The 19,883-nt window shown below is 40.2% G+C and overlaps 1 protein-coding gene across 1 annotated transcript in view; it reads right to left on the minus strand.

The window, feature by feature from the left end:
* The window catches only part of trabd2a (TraB domain containing 2A), a 59,890-nt gene extending 49,509 nt beyond the window's left edge, over positions 1-10,381 (minus strand). The window contains exons 1-2 of the mRNA XM_029444805.1: positions 9,707-10,381; positions 7,293-7,853 (exon numbers count right to left, since the gene is read on the minus strand). Of these exons, the coding sequence (XP_029300665.1) occupies positions 7,293-7,853; positions 9,707-9,811 (666 nt within the window). The 5' untranslated portion in view covers positions 9,812-10,381. The remainder of the gene's footprint in view (positions 1-7,292; positions 7,854-9,706) is intronic.
* Positions 10,382-19,883: the final 9,502 nt, after the last annotated feature.

Raw genomic sequence — 19,883 nt, forward strand, 5'->3', positions numbered from 1 at the left:
TCTCTCTCTCTCTCTCCCTTACACACACAAAAACACACATTAGCGTTCATGCCAACAATGAGATAAGACACTTGCAAAGCTCACCTATTAACACTTTATATCTTGATTTGTGAAAGTAAAAAATAACAACATTCTCATTCAACACACGTGCACACGCCCTCATCGCTTTCTTACCCTCCGTGATTCGGATTTAATTCACAAAAGCCAAAAGTCTATTTTTGTACATTGTAAATAAAGTTGTGTTGACTGAACGAAATAAAGCGTAACTCAACCGCAAGAGCACAGTGCAGCACCCGGACAATATAAAGCGTGTGCATGCTAGAGTTATCCTGTAGTTCATGTTTAGAAAGGGCAGGTGTTGGAGCACAATTTGATTTAATAACTTAGATGATTTAATTAGCTTTGCATGATGAAAGTGAAGTTTAATTTCTGTAGAGTAAGAGTGTAAAAACTAGTGTGCCCCTTTTTATGTATTCTATCAAGAATTAGGTTTTGAATCAAGAATCAATTTCGAAGACACCAAGAATCAGAATCAAATGGAATTGTAAGATTCCGAAGGTTTTCCACCCCATCATCATCATCATCATCATCATCATCATCATCATCATCATCATTCTCATTTTGCCGTCTAATCTCATTACCGGGGGGATCGAGAGAGATTTTCCTCTGTGGGCAAACTCTGGAAATCAGTGGCAGCTCGCCCAAAGCACTGCCCATGCCGGGCTGGAAAATAAGGACAGCCTTTGTACGGTCCAAGATGTCAAACTTGTGTGGGAACTTTGGGATGCTCACACTCTGTGACAGCGTCTGTCCTGTCCAATGAGTTTTGGTTTATGTTACTACACATTTTCCCACAAATCTGCTGATTCATGAACAAACTATACTGTGATCTATTCAATGTTAGACTTCAAACCCACTAGCCAAGAGAGCTCAACATTTTTTTTTTTTTTGCTGTAATTGAGAACAGACTCCACTCCCTGTGGGCAGAGAATATTTCTTGACCAAGGGATCAAGATGATTTGTTAAAAAAACTTTTCCCCAAATCTTGAAAGTGCTAAAACTGCAGCAGGACAAGGCAATATCAGATGTAAAAGTTTGATATTGGCATGATATGCTTGTTACAGCTACATTTAAGGAGCACTTTTTCTGAAATTGGGTATTGGGTAGAAATGTCTAAATTACAGACCGGCAGGAATATATGATAATTAGGTTAAAATCAGGTTATAGAAGTGGGTTTTGGTGGTTTACATCAGACCTTGTCTTGTGAAGCCCAACAGATCCAGAGGCCTGTAGCCCGTCAGTCCAAGTGAAAAGAAAACACCACAACTGAAGTTACAAGGTTGTCAAACAGAGGTAACGTCATGGTACCTTTAATGGAGACGGAGTCACGCCTTCCTCCCTTAATGGCTCCTCTACTGATCTCAGTCTGCATCTCAACTCTCCCTGTTCCAGTCCCTCCTCATCATGAATGAACCAAATAGGCTTCAAACATTCCTTCCCTGTTCTCATAGACGTACACTGAGACCTGCATTCATCACCTCTCCATGCACCATTACTCCCAGTGATGGGAGGAAAGAAACAACACTTTCATTAGCAGGTCTGCTCCACTGAGGTGTGGAATGTCCCGCGGGTTTCCAACAACAGTGACAGAGAAAGCCAGCCTTCATACGGCCATTGTTGTCCTCAACAAGCTCACTTAGTGTAATGGGCAAGGCTGAGCCTGCTCTTCAAAAGACGAGGGGCACCGTGCAAGAATAAGAGCAGTCATGCTTAGCCAGATTAGGGATCTGAGTATAGAAAGTATAATTCATTGTGGTTTGAAAATAATGAGCTCAATGGGCTTAATTTATAGTGGCAGGCAAAAATGGACACATCACTTGTAAAATGAGATTTTAAAAAAGCACCCTATTTTTTAATGCATTAAGCTATCTTATAGCCTATAAGTATAATGCTGCATTCATATGGATTCAGCCAGGCAGTATATGGACAAAACCTTTTGGACAGCACGGGAAAACCAAACAGTCCGAAGGAATGGCAGGACGTCAAAACAAAAGATGTATATATGTTGCTATGGTTATGAAGTATTGTTTACAAAGAATGGAATAAAAAATATTGAATTCAATTATTTTGTCTCAATTTTTTATGTAATAATTCTAGTTATGTTTGGAGATTCTTGTAATATCTCGGTAGGACTCTGAACATATAAATCTGAGTCTTGTTGCACCAAAATTATTAGCTTCTAATTCCAGATCGCACATGTTTTCTCCTTGTGTGAGGGAGCTACGTAACACCCAGTTATTATATCAATCATGGAGGACAACTAAAAGTTAACATATTTTAACTTTGGATGGCAATGCCGTTGATGGTATTCTCTGCCGGCATCACCTAATTTTATCGTCATGCTCTCGTCCGCTGGAATGATACCCAGTTTGCCGTCCACCATCTGCCTAAATCATTGTGAATGCAGCGTCACAGATGTTAAGCACTTTGACAAAGTTATAAAAAGACAGAATTCAAGCACCAACATATAACAGGAATCAGTTTTGCCGGTCTTATTTTAACTGCATGTGATGAATCACTGTGAAGATGTGCCTAATGCATATTTTAAGAGTTTAAAAATAATTTATAGTGGAGACGCCCTACCTTTAGTAAAATAAAGAACAGAATGATTACATATTCATGAAACATATTAGGTTTATTAAGCTAATATGCATTACATCTTACACCAAAGGCCGCGTGTTAAATGAGTGGGCCGATGGTTTTAAAACCACCACATAGATAAGATGATTCAGCTCAGCAGGTAATTGATTGATCAGCACGTTGTGTGTTTGCTTTGCAGTAATTCATCAGAGCAGCATGTCACAAAGTTGAAAGGAAAGAAAACAAGTTAGGATCAGGGCCGTATTGACAAACTGGAGGCTCAACTCTGCTGAGCAATTTCTCAAATGCCTCAGTGAGATTAAAAATGTTCTGGCAAAGAGCCAGGAGAGCAGATGATGCTTTGATTTACCACCTCTTGAAAACTCCCTCACCAACAACTATTTGGAATATGAAGCCTATTCTCACCTCAAACTTCTTCAGAACGATATTTATTCCATATGACTCCAGAAGAGCCACCATGATTCTCCACTGTCAGCAACAAATACCAGTGACAGCCCGACAAACGGTGCGTTCATCCAATCAGCTGCACACAGGCTTCAACAAAGGCATGAGGAGAGCAAGTTTCACTACTTCTATACATGCAATATTTTATTTTCCATTTGCCTTTCCCTTTCCTCTAAAGTCTGCTTCGTGCCAAATGTAAATGGCCAGTGAAAACATTACAGAGACTAACACAGACTATAAATATGGTTCTCCAGTTGTAGCCTCATTAAACAGTACTTTCAGTCAAGATTGGCGTCTGAGGCGGCAGTATTGTATCTCACTCATCACACTATCTAGACATCTTACACTTGAGTTGAGCTAAAAGACTGTAAATGGCACTGCCCTTTTCAACAACACTGCAAAAACTGCAAAAGAAAATGTTTATTGAAATATCAAGCAGGCTGCTTCAAGCCAGCCCGGTTGAGGCGTCCATCAAGCTGCTGTTGATTAGATTGAAACCGAGTGTGGAAATTATGGAGTGCCAAGCTGTGTGCTGTGCTGATGCAGTGTCAGGGTAGGGGTTGTTTCAGGGACACTAGAATTCATTGTTGAGCCCTCTGAAGGCTTTGTGGACCTAATTCAATGAAAGCTGTGATGATGGGAGGTTTTTCTCTCTTTATAGCCGTGTTGACAAACCCAATTTCAGCCACCCACTTTCTTTCTGTGATATCCAAAATAACAAGTCCCCACGTTTAAACCAAAAAATTGTTTGTGAGTGTCTTCCAAAAGAGACGAATATGACCATTAAGAAAATAATTCATGATGGTCTGCCACATCCTTTAGGTTAGTGGTCACGCTGTTCCCAAGTAGCAACGTCCAGGTCTGAAAAGTGAAGCCAAACAAACAAAACAAAACATTCTTTCAAATGGCCAGCAGGGGGCTACACTGGTTGCAAAAAGAAGTCCAATTGTATAGAAGTCTATGAGAAAATGACCCTACTTCTCACTTGGTCTATTACCTCATTAAACATTTTCCTTACGAGTTTATGGTCTCCTTCACTAGTTTCAAGTCTTCTTCAATACAACATGATGTTCATTTTGTAAATTATGGTCCCATTTAGAATAAAATGCTTTAGGGCGAGGTTACCTTGTGATTGACAGGTCGCTGGCGTTGTCCATTTTGGGTGTTGTCCGTGTTTTCGTCTTAGAACTTAAACCCTTTCACAGTGTGTTTTCAGTTCATGAAAGGTAATGGTAACATTCCAGTCGCCTAAAAATGTCTTGTTCTGTGGTCAATTGTACATCACCTTCTCGTGTCACTTCTGGTTCCAAAAAACCAAGATGGCGACGGACAAAATGCCAAACCCGTATTCCACAAACTAATGGGTGACATCAAACCTTCTTCTTAACACAAACTGCTCTGTATCACAGTTAATGAAAGGTTACAAGGTTAATTTATTTTTACAACACAGGGTTGCACAAGGAAATGTAAGTAGTAGTCCTTTCATGCTAAACACACCTTGAATATATATCCAAATATTTAAATCAGTTTATATAAACATCCATCCATCCATCCATCGTCTACCACTTATCCGGGATCGGGTCACGGGGGCAGCAGCTCCAGTAAGGAACCCCAATCTTCCCTTTTATATAAACATAAACACTACAATTGCATGGGGAGTAGTCTCCAATCCAGTAACCAGGCAAGCAAAATATAAGTTACCAGGATGTAATTTTTGCGTACATCATGTGTAGTGCACCATAACTCTATATCACAAAGTGAAGTCAAACAGATACTGTGGGGAATATATCATTGGGTGGAATTTGACACTGGACTACAAATGACAACCTATGCCATAGGTACCTATGCTGGGACTACCATTAGCATAAATCCAGCTTTCAAAGAAACCAACTAAGCAAACGTGATGCAAACCTTGGTATCAAATGTCAAAGTCAGACACTTTGTATAACATCACCTGCCTTTGCCTCTGAGAAAGAACAGTCATTATTTGCACAACTGCAGAAAAGGGTCAACCAACTGCTGTAGTATTTCTGGCGATGACAGACGTCTCATCAAGAACACTTCTACTGATTTAAAATAACACAAGAAATGTGTGATCTGCCAAAAATGAGACAAGTGTGAGAGGATCTTAGAAATAACGACTTCACTGTTCATCCTGTGAAAATGCTTCCTCAGCAGGAGTGTTAATAACACAAGGTAAATCATCTCTTCTCAGCCAGAGAATAAAATCTTAACGCCTTGCAATTCTTTACTCTTACTCCTACTTCATGTGTTCATCAAGACATAAAATATTGCCCCATTCTTAATCTACGACTCAAGAGAATGCTCATAAAAGTGCTGCTGGGTGGTTTGGGCAGAGACTTATCTGGAGAGCCAACAAGTCCTGCCTTAAAATAACAACACTTTTAGCTTCTGGGTGTTAGGGTAAATGGTCAAGTGTAATCCTCTTAGCTCCTGACCAGCATTAGCAGAAATTCTTCAATAATACGCAACATGATTTCATAGTGACTGCTGCCTCTGAGATATGTTTGTAATACTCAAAGGGTCACCGAAGGGCACAGACAGACAGGCAGACAAGGGGACATAAGTGGGCTGCTTTGGGGAACAAGGTTCCTTTTTTTCTGACGATTTTAGACTTCAGTCATTAGGATCCATTTTTCTTTAATAACAAAGAACGTGGTGGAGCACTGCTGAATGTTTGTACAGCTGATTATTAACCCCACACCGTTTTCCACTCGACTAAGCTATGGGAAAAGACAAAACTAAAGGTCCCTGTTGTAATAAAAAAAAAAAATGGATCTGAAATTATACAGCTGGCCTTTGTCATTTGTATTACACAGCTTAGTGGTGTATTTTATGAGACGTGAAGCCTCTTCAGCAGAGTAGATTTGACATTTAGTTTATTGAAACAAACCTAAAAAGTGTGAACAGTAAACTCACCAGCTGTGTCACCATTTGACACAACACACACAAGATGTGCCATAGGTAGGGTTGCACCAAACCAGCTGTTTCTCTCGAATTACGGTATAGGGTTACTAAACTCAGTCAATACTGAGCACCAATCCGATATCACAGCTCTTTTTTTTCCCAAATGAAAAATCTCTTAACCTCTGCGTGTGGAAGTGATTATTAAGATATGTGTAAGCTAACGTAAAGCTGCAGCTACACGTAAATGCTTAAGCATGGATACGGATATACCAAAATCCTTTTCAGGCTTGTGTTGATTTTAATTATAGCCTGAGGTTATATGACAACAACATAATGAATTCAAAGCAGCACTTTTGAGCTTGAAGTATCCTTTCCTCTGCCAAAAAAATGAGAGGGCACAAACATCTTGAAGACAACATTGAAGAACACTTTTTTTTTTGTTTTTTATCTATTTAGTTTTTAGTCTTTTGGGACTGCCAAAATGTTGGCAGACTCTGGCAGAACGAAGGACAAAAGTAGATTTTCCTTCAGAAAATTCACTAAAATTAATGAATGAATCTCACATAGATGTTACTTTAGTTATTGCTGTTTTGGAACCTTTTTTCCCCAATAATGGAAAATTGACCCTATCAACTTCTTAATCATCCAATAAAGAATATAGGATAAGGTCTAGAAAATTGCATCATTTCAATGCATCAACCTCATAAACACCCATCATGTGAAACTTGCCTTTCGAAAACATGAAACACACCTTTCACTGTCAAAACTTATGGTTTCACAGTAAAGATTTACCACTGCATTTACGTTAAAATGTATTTAAAGTGAAGCCCATGCAGTAAGTAGCATCGTAAAAAAAACAGTAGCTTTACTAGAGGTGTTCAGTTCATGTACGAACAAATCTTTGCCAACAAATCTTGACACTGACTACACTGAATTACCATTGTCAGTGAACAAATCTGTCGCTTTTAGCAGCTGATCCCCTCACTGATGACTGAGCTCAGCCATAATACACATAATGTGCAAAAGTGCAAATCCATTAGTGCAAATCTTGACTGGTGTGAAAAAACAAATGTCTCAAAATACCATTCTGAGTTAAGCATTTTGGTACTGCAGAGATGTCCTGTCCTACAATCGTATGCTACAGACAGAAGAAAGAGTTGAGTAATGATGCATAAATGATAATTCCCTCCAATACCGTGAATCTGAGAAGGTGAAATGGAAAAACAGGCCTGAGCCCCAAACAGTAGTTTCACACTCACCTGGGAGAAGTTGAGCCCATTGAGTGGATGGCACTGCTCCTCCACCTTCTCCACAGCCCCAGTCCTCTTCCTCATCCTCTCCGCCTCCTGGGCAAGGTACAAGTCCAGCACCGGCACTCCTCGTGTCTTAATATCTGCCTCAGTTAACGAATTCACCATCAGCATCACCCAGACGGGCCGCTTCCTCTCCCAGTTCCCAGCGATGGCGTTGAAGAGGTAGTCCGCGTAGAGTCCCTTACCTCTCTGATCCGGGGTCATCCACGAAGGCATCATGAGTTTTACATACTCAAGGTGTCTCTTAAGTCTCCGATAGATGTCTCTGGGCAGGACATCCTGCAGGTTCTCGCCCTGAGGGAGCAGCTGGCAGCTGGTCAGGGCTGAGATGGTGTAAGGGTCCGTCAGGTCCAGCTCAAAGTAGACGATGTTGCTCTCCTGGAAGGCCTGCTTGGAGTTTTCGGGGATGAAGTCCCAAACGCGCGTATAGGGAACGTGGATTGTACCATAGAAATATGAGGGAGGATCCCGTTTGATCGTCCACAGGAAGGAGTTTAGGTCAGTTTGCTGGGGGGAGATAAGAAGCAACAATTATTTTCAGTATTGATTAATCTGTTTTACTATTTTCTTGATTGATGGATTCATAGATTTAAAAGAAAATTGTAAATCTCCTCCAAGGAATTGTCTCTAAATTGCTGGGGTATTTTTTTTTTTTATTCCATTTGCAGGGATGTAAAACACTGAAAAGCAGGAAATCTTCACATTTGAGAAGCTGGAACTAGTGAATGGTTGCCATGTTTGATTATCTAAATTGTTGTTGCTTGGTTTTAGAAAGTCAGAAACAAACGATTGGCATTTAGGAGAGACACATCAAGAAACAGACCAAAGTGGTGAGAGACAGGAGAATGACGGCCAAGCTGTCCTCTCTATTGGACAACATGTCCCACCCCCTCCAGAACACTTTGTCCGCACTGTGCAGCTCCTTCAGTGACAGGCAGCTTCACCCACGGTGTCTCAAGGAGAGATACCGTAGGTCCTTTCTTCCTGCAGCGGTCAGACTGTACAATCACCACGGCCCCTGGTAGACCACCACACCAAGAACACACTATTCCACCACTGTTGTGCAATTATCACTGTCATGTGCAATATTCACTCTTACAACTTCTTATCAACGACTCTGTACTTTTACTATTATTACTGTATTTTATTCTATTTAATTGTGTACTCACCACTTTACTTTCTTGTTCTTTTGCTGTAACAAGATACATTTCCCCGTCGTGGGACTAATAAAGGATTTCTGCTTCTGATTCTGATTCTGAATTCACAAAATCAGCGAGACAACATTTTTTAATTAAAAGTTGCTTCATGACCCAACACTGGGTCTGTCTGACACCAAACAGGAAAGCCACCACTTTGTCTGCGTGAGGCTGTTTATTAGACAGACTGCTAACGGACTGATAATGACTTATTAACAGGCCACTTAGGACCCAAGTGTCAAACAAACAATACACATGTCAGTGATTGTCAGACTGTGAGCTCAGCATGTTTTACCTTCCCGTTTCTGCTGGATCTGACTGAAATGCTCTGGGTGAGTTTAAAGAACACGACTGATTGAGATTGAAGGTAATCAATTAAAGGAGGTTCTCAGACAGTCTTAAAATACAATACAGAAGGACAAAGTAAGTCTTGAATGAACGCAATTTTACCAAATACACAAACCTAGAATGTGTAAAGTCCTGCATGTTACTAAAAGCCAATACACAAAACGAGTGCTGGAACGATTTAGTCAATTGACAGAATACGAATATTAATAATTTTGATAACTGATTAATGCTGTGTTATTTATCAAGGAAAAAATAATAATTCTCTGCTTCCAGCTTTTTATATCATTACTTATTATCATTGTATGATTATTAGTGGAAATTCTCTGGGTTTTGGACTGTTGGTCAGAATAAAAAAATATTTGAAGACACCACCATGGGGACTGGGGCAATGTAAACTGGAGTAAAGAGATAACGGATTAATTGGAAAGAAATATGATGTAAATAATAAGTCAATAATGAAAAAAATCATTAGTTAAAGTCCTATACAAAACATTCAATAGACAAGGCTGATTTGACCAGTTTACATTTCAAAACAAAGTGGGAACCAGGTTCACAAATTACACAAGTAAACCACAAGAGGTGCAACTTAACATTTAGAAGTTGCACGAAATATTTTGTCCCTGATGTAGAAAAGATGAACGGGGAAAAAGAGGGTAAAAGTGGCACTTTAGGGCTCCTTTACTGACACCCTTACAATGCAAAATACAATACAATGTGGTAGTTCTGAGAGGTCCAGAAAATAACTTACATTATAACTACTTTTGAAACACTTAAGCAGTGCAATTACTCATTTATTTTTGCTCCATAATGACTTACTTTCTTGTTAAGCTCGCAGTTGGCGGAGTCCTTCAACCTCCACTGGTCTGCTCGGACCAGCAGTATCACACAGGACTGAATGAATGCGCCCAAAGTGCCCCGCATCGTAGCTCTCTCCAAAGTGTGCACGGTGGCTTGTGTTCGCTTCACAACGTGTTGCAGCAACTATTCCCCAGAAAGCATGGATGAAGTAGCCTACTACTTCCACAGCTCCGGCTCCATGCGGTCGCGTAAAATGAGCTGACAAGTATCCGACAAACCGCCGGACAGAGTCATTCTGGCTTGAGCCCTGGACATGGACGCGCTGCTGCTGTTTCACGTGTGTTTGAGGGAGAGCGAGAGAGAGGTGGTCATTGGCGTTTACGCAGGGTCACATCACCCTCTCTCACTGCCGGCCACACTGCGCTCTGCACACCTCCTCCTCTGCATTGCCCTCTTACAATAGTTTGCGCGAGTTTATCCAAATGTTTCTAACCAACAGGTCCACGCACCTGTCAACTCACCTGGAGCCTAAATATAGCTTTAAAATAAAAATAAAATTCAGGATTATTTTAGTTGCCTAGTAGTAGTAGTAGTGAAGATGAGCCAGCATGTTGTGAATGAGCAAACTGCGCCGCAGAGTTGCACTTTAAAACCCCAAAGTCCTCTGCACACTGCTCTGTCTGTCTGCCAAGCTCTCTCTCTCTCTCTCTCTGAATCGCGCTCTCCCTCCCTCTCACTGTCTGTCTGTCTCCCTGCCTGTCTATCTCTCTCTGTCTCTCTCTGTCTCTCGTCTCTCTCTCTCTCTCTCTCTCTCTCTCTCTCTCTCTCTCTCTCTCTCTCTCTCTCTCTCTCTCTCTCGTTCTCTGACTCGCGCTCTCTCTCTCTCACTGTCTGTCTGTCTCCCTGTCTGTCTATCTCCCTCACACTCTCTCTCTCTCTCTCTCTCTCTTTCTCTCTCTCTCTCTCCTCTCTCTCTCTCTCTCTCTCTCTGACTCGCGCTCTCTCTCTCTCTCACTGCCTCTCTGTCTGTCTCTCTCCCTCACTCTATCTCTCTCTTTCTTTCTCTCTCTCTCTCTCTCTCTCTCTCTCTCTCTCTCTCTCTCTCTCTCTCTCTCTCCTCTCTCTCCTTCTTGTGCATCTCTGTCGGGCTACATCACTCTACCTACCCCCTCACTCTACTCTACCTACCCCCCCCCCCCCCCCCCCCCCATCTCTCTCTCAGCACTAATCTGATTAAACATCATCCCGCCCGCGACACGTGAAGTCTCCTCCATTCACTACATCGATGTCAATAAACAAGGTGTGGAGGCCTGCAGATCATTAGCTTTCACAATAACTAAAAGCCATAACTTTATTGTATCAATATACTGCCTAATAGCACGATTAATAATAGCTCCTTTTTTATCTTCAGTTTCAGACTGACGAGGTCTCTTGTTGTCACCCTATTGGAGGCCTGCGGGCAATCAAGGGTGCCAGTGGAGATCCCGGGGATAGATTAGTGTTAATGCCTGACAAACTGAAGGCATTAACATGAGAAAACCCGCAATAACAGCGCTTTACTCTGCGTTACATCACAGCACAGACATGGAGACCACAGAACTTCACCATTTTATGGAGATCAGCAGACTTCATGGGGCAGCCGGGACAAGGCCACTCATGCATATGTTAACAAAACCTATTCCATAACCTGATAATCTCGTAATTTATAAGGAAGCACATAAGGCTACCTTTGGTGACCGTCAGGGGAACAAATTACAAGAACTGCTCGTAGCCGATAAATACTGATATTGTATATTATATTAGAAAATATATTATATTTGATATATTTATTATAAAACTCACTGATGCTATTTTGTTCATCAAAAATCTTGCTAAAAATAACTTTTTGTCGGGGGTTTCTTTTAACAGCTACTCTTTAATAGAAGATGTCAGACTAACTCTAACTCTGGCTGGTTTGCGGTTGGGGGCCGATCTGTGCGCTCTGGTTCTATGCTCCGCACCATCAAACTCCTGGTTCACACGGGGGCAGCTGTTGGTGTTGTCAGACGTCTGAGTAAATACAACACGTTTTGTTGACGCGAAGAATCTCTTCGGGGCTTCATTTTCATGCCTGGCAAGACACAAATAACCAGACCCAGACGATCTCACGGCTGGAAAATGATTAATTAATAGTTTTATCAATGTTACCCTGTTTAACATTCAAATGAAAATAATAAAGGGGAATGTCATACACCTATCTATACATATTTAAACTGTATTCAAATATAGCCAATAGTATATGCAGTTATCCTAATTCCCATGATTGTGATGGGGCCCTGTTAAAGCTCCTCCTAGTGGACAACATTATTTTATACCAGCTGTGCTCTACTCAGTCTTCTTTGTTGTGGCCAACTTTAAAGCTACTCTGCACTTTGTCAACATTGCACCCCTTCAGTCATGTCATTTGAAGCCATGTTAGAATTTGAAACACTAAAAAGGAAAAAGAGGAGGCAGAAAGATGAAAGTGAGGATGGAGGGTGTGAAGACAAAACACAGACAAGAGAAGAAAGCAAAGCAGAAAAGAAAAGAAAAGAAAAGAAGCAGACACAGTAACAGATACAGACCGTGTGAGCGATGTCTCTCCAGCATCCACTGATCTGATGACTTCAGGATGCGGCGGCTTCTCTTAAAATATACGTCTCATTCAATTTAAACTTCTTCACTTTTCTTATAAAATCATTCCTGGACTGGAAAAAAATAAAGAAAACTATAAAGAAAAAAAGAAGCTTATAGTATCAGGCTCTATTCTTACTACTCTTCTCTTTAAATTGGCTGCAGATATAAAATTAAAGCATGATACTGCAAATGCATGGCCCGTTCCTTACTTTACATGTATTCAGATTCAGACGCCACTTTATTTTTGATGGATAGTTCAGAGTAACTTTGTGAAAATCAGACCAGTGAATTTGTCCAATCCTGTTGTTGTCTGAGCAATAGAGAAAATGTTAGTCATTCATATAAAGCCAACTTGAAATGACTTATGTCTCAAGGTCATTTATCCAAGCTGTTTCCAGATCGCAATGAAAGAGACATAAATAGTGTAACTGCTCTGTGTGTGTTTTTGCTCATCTTTGTTGTACATCTGTAGAAAGGTAAAAAGAACACCTGCAGCTGCTTTCTCTTTAATGTCAGTGTGCAGCCACACACACACACACACACACACACACACACACACACACACACACACACACACACACACACACACACACACACACACACACACACACACCTGTTCTGTATTTCCATTATCTCCCCTCTTAGCCCACAGAGGTTATTTTATATAAATACTCCAACATACCTCATCCTCTCTCTGTGTAGCATTACTCGTGTCTGAGGTAAGACCTGTAAACTGAAACTGCATATTTCAGCTCTTCACTAAAACTAAATGTGGGATCAAGATGAAGTCTGGGGTTCACAACTCTTCCCACAGTCAGGAAGCCACTGAGCACGGCATCACAATGTCACACAGCAGAGCAAAATGTGTGTGTCACACTGTGTCAAATCATATGCTTTTCATATTATTTGGTTTTAACGGAAGGTTGATTTAAGCTTTTATTTTGGACAAATAAAGGACACATTTTTCAAATAGCTGAAACAGGCTGTTATAAAAAGTCCTTCTTCTTTTGGATGTTTTAGTATTCATTTCCTTATTTGTCTCACTTATTTTTGACTGAACTGTGTATTGGCACGATGCTTCGCATGCTGTGTGGTGATAAATAATCTTAATAGTAAATAGTAGAAAGTAATAGTGATCCATGACCAATTTCCCTCCAACATTTGAATGCGGTTCTATTATTCTATGAAAGGGGAAGCCTGTTTGAAGCCTGTTATGAACTTCAGTGACCCCTGTCAATACTGATACTACAGTACATCTGTACATTTCCACTTTAAAGTGGCTCTGTTTGTGAGGATCAAACAGCGCCGGGGTCTTGTGAGGGCTCCTGAGCAAACATCTGATTCTGCCTCTTTAGAAAGATCTTCAAAAGGATTTCACAATATGGAAATGACCACATACGTTTCATTTTACAAAGACTGCGAGGTGGATTGTATTTGATCCTGTCAGGTGACCCACTCTGTCAGTCTCTTTGGAATAGCAAAACGACAAATTTGTGACGAATATCTATATTATTCTCTTATTATTATTATTATTATTATTATTCTTCACACGAGCCTGATCTCTGATTGATTAAGCTTTAAGTAAAGTTGGAAAAACATAAATAGCAATAAACAAAAAGAGGAAACGTTTATGTATGCAAACCGGCAAGTGCTTCCAGATTGCTGTCTATAGTTTACAGTATTTGTATGTGTTCATTCACATTGTGTTTACACATTCCTGAAGTTTTTATAATCCTGAAAATGGACCACAGAAGACACAACTGTCAGTAAGCAGACTGCTCTGCAGATGTATCCGTTCATCTCACACATGAGAAAAGAATAGAAGCGTACAGAAAACAGTGTAAGCCTTCCAGGAAGAGCTCCTCTGACTCAGTCCATTTACAGATGGTCAGTCATATTGACCATCTACTTCCTTCACACCCCATTAAACTCTGATTGAAAAGCACTGGCATTAGTATCTGCAATTCTGTGTGCATGTATTTGTGTGTACACATTCTGTGTGACTCACAGGAATATGACTGTCCGCACGCTTGCATTGTCGGTCTATGTGTATTGGTGGGGGGTTCAAGATTGGTCAGAAGTGAAGCCAAGCCACGAAAACTGCTCTTGTGAAATAAAGGGATAAAAAGTTGCACAAAAATGTTCGTCTGTCACATTTATACAATCATTCCTCTTATTTGTTATTGTTATTGCTAGACTTCTTTTGCTTAGCAGTAGCTAGCTTAAATAGATGGTTTGGATGTTTTGAAGTGGGGTTGCCACCAGACTCCTTTAACCAAAACAGTAATTTCACCTTGCAGAACACGGAAATTGCTGGTGTTCCCTGATCAGTTAGTTTGTTTGTGTTTTCGTGTGGCTTTGGTGAATCCGAACTAAACCTTTAAAACACCAAAGTCCCACAATAACACTAACTAACTAACCGATGGAGGAAAACCAGCAACGTCCGTGTTCTGCAAGGTAAAATTATTGTTTTTGTCAAAGGACTCTGGTGGCTTTGAAGAGAACGCATATAAGCACCTTCAATTCTCCGTCTGAAATGGCCCCAGGCTTTATGCTAGCTAAGCTAACGGTCTACTACTTGCAGATTTATATTTGACATACAGATATGAGAGTGGTATTAATGTTCTTATGTCTCTGCAAAAAGTGTAATTTAGGAATTTTAACAACATATTCTATCTTTATTCATTATTCATACAGTAGCAACAACATTTGGGTTTCTCTTGTGTTTCTGGCTAAATTTGTGTAGCCCAATAATTGTTCCCCGCTCCGTAAAGTCATAAAAGGTACCCGCCTCACTTTCATAACCTCAATGATCGCACCACAGGATTGTTTCTATAGGTTCAAAGAAAACTGAGGATCTCTCAGGTGTCTTCAGACATCTTCTGACTGCCTTAATGTCCATGTACGCAGAGTTCAGACAATCTCCCCCTTAATGGTTCATGCAGAATGCACCTCCACCTGGAAAACACTCACAACTTTGTCAGTGTATTCAATCTGACATCATGACCTGCTGATTTCAGCATCATATTGAGTGCTTCGATACAGATTCAAATATTCTATTTACCCTTTGGACATTTCTTGCATATTCCTTTTAAACATAGGACTTTAGAAAAAAGCTCACAAACAAAAAAAGACACTCAGGACAGAAATAAAGCTACCTTGTATGGGATGTGTTGTACAGACTAATCTTGATCTACGTAATCTCAGTAAACAGTGACTTTCTTCAATTTCCCCTTTCTGAGTGAAGTGTGGCATCAGATACTTTGTGGCGGTTATGAAACACTGATGAAAGTTATTTTAACAGCTTGACTACCAGAGTCTTTCACTAACAAAAAAAGGAGACGTGACCTTTGAAAAGATAATCTGACTTGACTCCAGTAGTAATCTTTTGAGCTGTTTACAGTAATTCCAGCTATTCTAATCTGCGACTTCCCAACACAAACACATAAACCTTCCAGATAACTCACCATCACTAAAGGTTTTATACACTGGACTTTTTAGTTTCAGCGGGGACACAAACCACATGATTGCTGTTTTTGATATTCACAACACATTCACTTGTCCGGTTCTCGTAAACAAATATAGTTTCCGATTTCAAAAACAAACATGACATTAACTCCAAACGACACATGGATCAGAAAAAGGCATGACTGCACGGTTAGTCGTGATGGAAGTGGTTTGTGTGAGTGAGCCTTTAGTCACAGCATCAAAGCAAAAACGGTGTTCATGGTAAAAAAAAACAACCATTTACTGGAATCCAGTGTCCTGGCGGCTCTGTGGGCAGACACACATACCACCACGTATACAGGATCCAAAGGTCTGCCCCCAGCTCATGTACTTAATTACCAACCCCCACCACCACGCTCATGTTTCCCCTGTCTTTATTAGGAAACGTCTTTCTCAGGTGTCATTGATTTGTCTCTCAGGAAATTCCACATCATAATCATTTAAAAAAAATTGGGGGGTGAATCTACTTTCAAACTTCTAATAAGAAAACCAATTTAAACTTCAACTACTGTAAATGTTAATCTTTGGGAAATGTTTTTAAACGCTTGGCCATTTAAGTTAATATGCTGTGGTATAGTTGTGTAAAGCTTTTTGTCTGTTTGTTTGCCCTTAATTCCTTTTGCATCTAAGATAGGGATCTGAGGTTTGTTAATTGACCTTATTTAGAGGAAAATCTGTATTCATTCAGACTTATATTTTCAACATGAAGCCATAAAAATACAACTATTTTTTCCCCCTTTTTTCCCCATGTAAGATTCATACTCAGATGGACTTAATCAGAGGACAATGCCAAAAGTTGTAACAACTGGCAGCCAGTGCGTGATGATTACAGCCCAATAAATCAACGGAGCCAATATATCGGTCAGCATGAGTTTATGGTAGATCGGTATCAGCATGTGTGTCGGTAGAGAAATAAAAAAATATATGTTTGAGGTCCTTCAGAAACAGCGTCTCCATTACGTAGTTTGTAGAGCAGGGAGCATGGAGGGGTTTATTTTTACACTGTAAAATGTACTGCTCAGTGACAACTCTTTAATAACCACATTTGAGCAATCCTTATGTAAAAGGTTTGGTCTGCCAATATAACATTATCAGACTCAAATATCGATATCAGCATCGGCTTCAATGATCCAATAACAGTCAGTATGCAAAAAGTGAGATGTAGTGGCGAATATTTGCTAAGTGTGTTAAAATTAAAATTAAATTGTGCGTCTAAGAAAAAAAAACGCTTTTGCAACGGTATTTATGATCGTAATGACTGTTTGCAAAAAGCGTGACATTCAGTAGGATAAATGCTAAGCTAACCCTTTTCAATGACCAATTTGAAGTTTAAATTCCCCATTTAAAATAAATTGTATTGTAATTCCTTTAGTTTCAAAATTCTGTCCTGATGTGAAATTGCATTGAATTGAGAGGAAATATGAACAACATCTTGATGATTTATGATTCACATGCTTGATGCCAAAGTTATTTGTGCAGATTCTGTTCCAATGTGGCTCAGATTTCTTTGCTTATTGGTTTGTTTGGCATCATGTAACACACAGACATGACATGTTCAGTTTTGTTCATTTAATTTGCAGAAAACAAAATGCAGCTGAAATCTATCCTGTTGCTTTTCCAAAGAGTGTCTCCAGTTGAGGTCAAAAGTTTATCTTGAGTTGTTTATTGCTCCCAGCCAGTGTTAGGTAAAAAAAAAAAAAAAAGATCTTTCCTACTATTATCATTCCAACTCCACCCTCGACTTCTAGTCTGTTGTAAGTCTCTGACGTGAAGCGTGCCTGTGTTCAGATCGTTAGGTTTCATGATGCTTAAATAGATGTCTCAGTTATCCGTCACTGCCAGAAGCATAAACAAGCTCAAGTTTATTAAAGTAGAAGTCTGGTCGAAGTTCTGATATTGATCCTGACTCTGACCTTTATCGCTACAAGTGTGTTTCAAAGCTCGTCTTATTGATAATCAGATAAAACATACAAACACCAATATCAATGCTTTTTTATTGTTATTATTTTTAAATCATCCACTGACTGTATTTATACAATGGTTACAGAAGTGAACCGAATCAATGGTGGTAGTTAAAGGACCTCATCATGCATTTATCGTCTGTTCTACATTAGTACTGTAGCAGATACCATGGATACCGAGTGGATTATAAAACATAAGGGCCTCTGGGCACAGACACACAAACGGCCACCACCTCTCCCAGGAGCAAAACAAACAGATGTTACTGTTGTTTAGCCTGTTTGTTGTTTTGTGTTTCTTTGTGGTCGTTGTATGTCTCTCTGTGGTGGTTTTGTGTATAAAGGTGGTCGTTTTGTGTCTCTTTGTGGTCGTTTTGTGTCTCTCTGCTGTCGTTTTATGTCTCTCTGTGGTGGTTTTGTGTTTCAAATTGGTCATTTTGTGTCTCTGCTGTCATTTTGTGTCTCTTTGTAGTTGTTTTGTGCCCCTTCATGGTCATGAAGGTCTTTCTGTCATCATTTTGTAGTTGTTTTTGCTTCTCTTTGTAGTCATTTTAAGTCTCTTTGTAGTTTTGTGTCTTGTTGTAGTCATTTTGCCTCTCTTTGTGGTTGTTTTGCATCTCTTAGTGGTCATTTTGAGTCTCTTCCTGGTGTGTCTTTGATTGACATTTTGTAGGTGAAGGCCGGGTGGGCCCCCCACACTTTGGGCCCGTAGACCTGTGCCAGTAAGCCAGTTCAGCAATCCATGGCACACACTACAGAGTATTCCTTTAAGTTGTTGACCATTACATTCTTATTCTAAGACTAAATATTAAGCAATGTACAGTGACTTCTATTCTTAGCTGTCTTTTTAAATTCAGCGCTGGGTTATTCCATACAAATGCAATTATCGTGCCTGCCACTGAAAACTAATGGCCCAACAGTATGTGACTCTGGAGGAGGGCAGCTGTATGTATGAAAAGAAATGGAAGCTACATAAAGACTCACTCATGGCCGTCATGGGTCCATAAATCAGCTGCAGTAGCTGCTGTGAAGCCTCACTGAGTTTCTCTGTCTCATCTTTACACTCCACCTCCAACAGACACCTGTCCACAGTCAAAGGATGACTTACCTCACTCCTGCACTCTGATGAAGCTTCTTCTCCATCACACCAGAACATTACTTGGGAGGGGGAGCGGGGTAAGCAAGCAAAACCAGTATTAGTATCACTGCACAGCGAGAGAGAGAGAGAGAGAGAGAGAGAGAGAGAGAGAGAGAGAGAGAGAGAGAGAGAGAGAGAGAGAGAGATGATGGAGTGTGAAGGAATGCAGCTGTTCAAACAGCTCTTTGATTTAGTGGTCAGGGCGCCTGGCGTGACTCACTCTGGCTCAAACACCGTGGAGATCACTCAGACGTTCATCCCTCTGGATCGGTGGTTTTCTGCTCTGCCCTGTGGACATAAACACATTTTCTGTTTAAAGTTGCAATCTAGAAGATTTTTAATTTTAATAGATGGCCGTTATGTCACTATCTACTGCGTTATAAGGTAATACAATGGTGATGAGCCTATGACCCACCGATAAAAGTATTGCAATACTTATATATGTGCAGTATTACAAACTAGCTGTCTGTGGCGACATTCCCCGGGGGGAAAAATTGTTTTATTAGTGACTGCTAAAACAAGTCGAACATATCCTACTACTGCAGCTTCACACTGAAAGCTTTTATATTCTCATAAAACAAAGCTGATGAATTTGAAAGCCGCATTGTTTAAACTCACACTTACCTGCCAGTAGTTGTCTTCTTCTTCACTTTGCTGGAGCGTTGCAGCGTTTCAGGGCACATTACCACCACCTGTAGATCAGTAGTGTATGAAGCCATTGGCAGTATTTCTATAGTATCACCTCCATAGCATTACCAGTGGTCCACAAATCCACAGGGTAACTTTTAAACTAATGCATCGTTGTAGTGACGTGACGCAACCTTGATTTATTGAGTCCACTGTGTTTTTTATGTGTAAAGCCCATTGCAGTCAGTTGTTGTTTTGACTTCACTTTGATGGTGTCAAGTACCTGTTGAATTTCCCACTTGAGTTAAAC

The sequence above is a fragment of the Cottoperca gobio genome, chromosome 12 (assembly GCF_900634415.1).
Source record: "Cottoperca gobio chromosome 12, fCotGob3.1, whole genome shotgun sequence".
Lineage (NCBI taxonomy): Eukaryota > Metazoa > Chordata > Actinopteri > Perciformes > Bovichtidae > Cottoperca > Cottoperca gobio.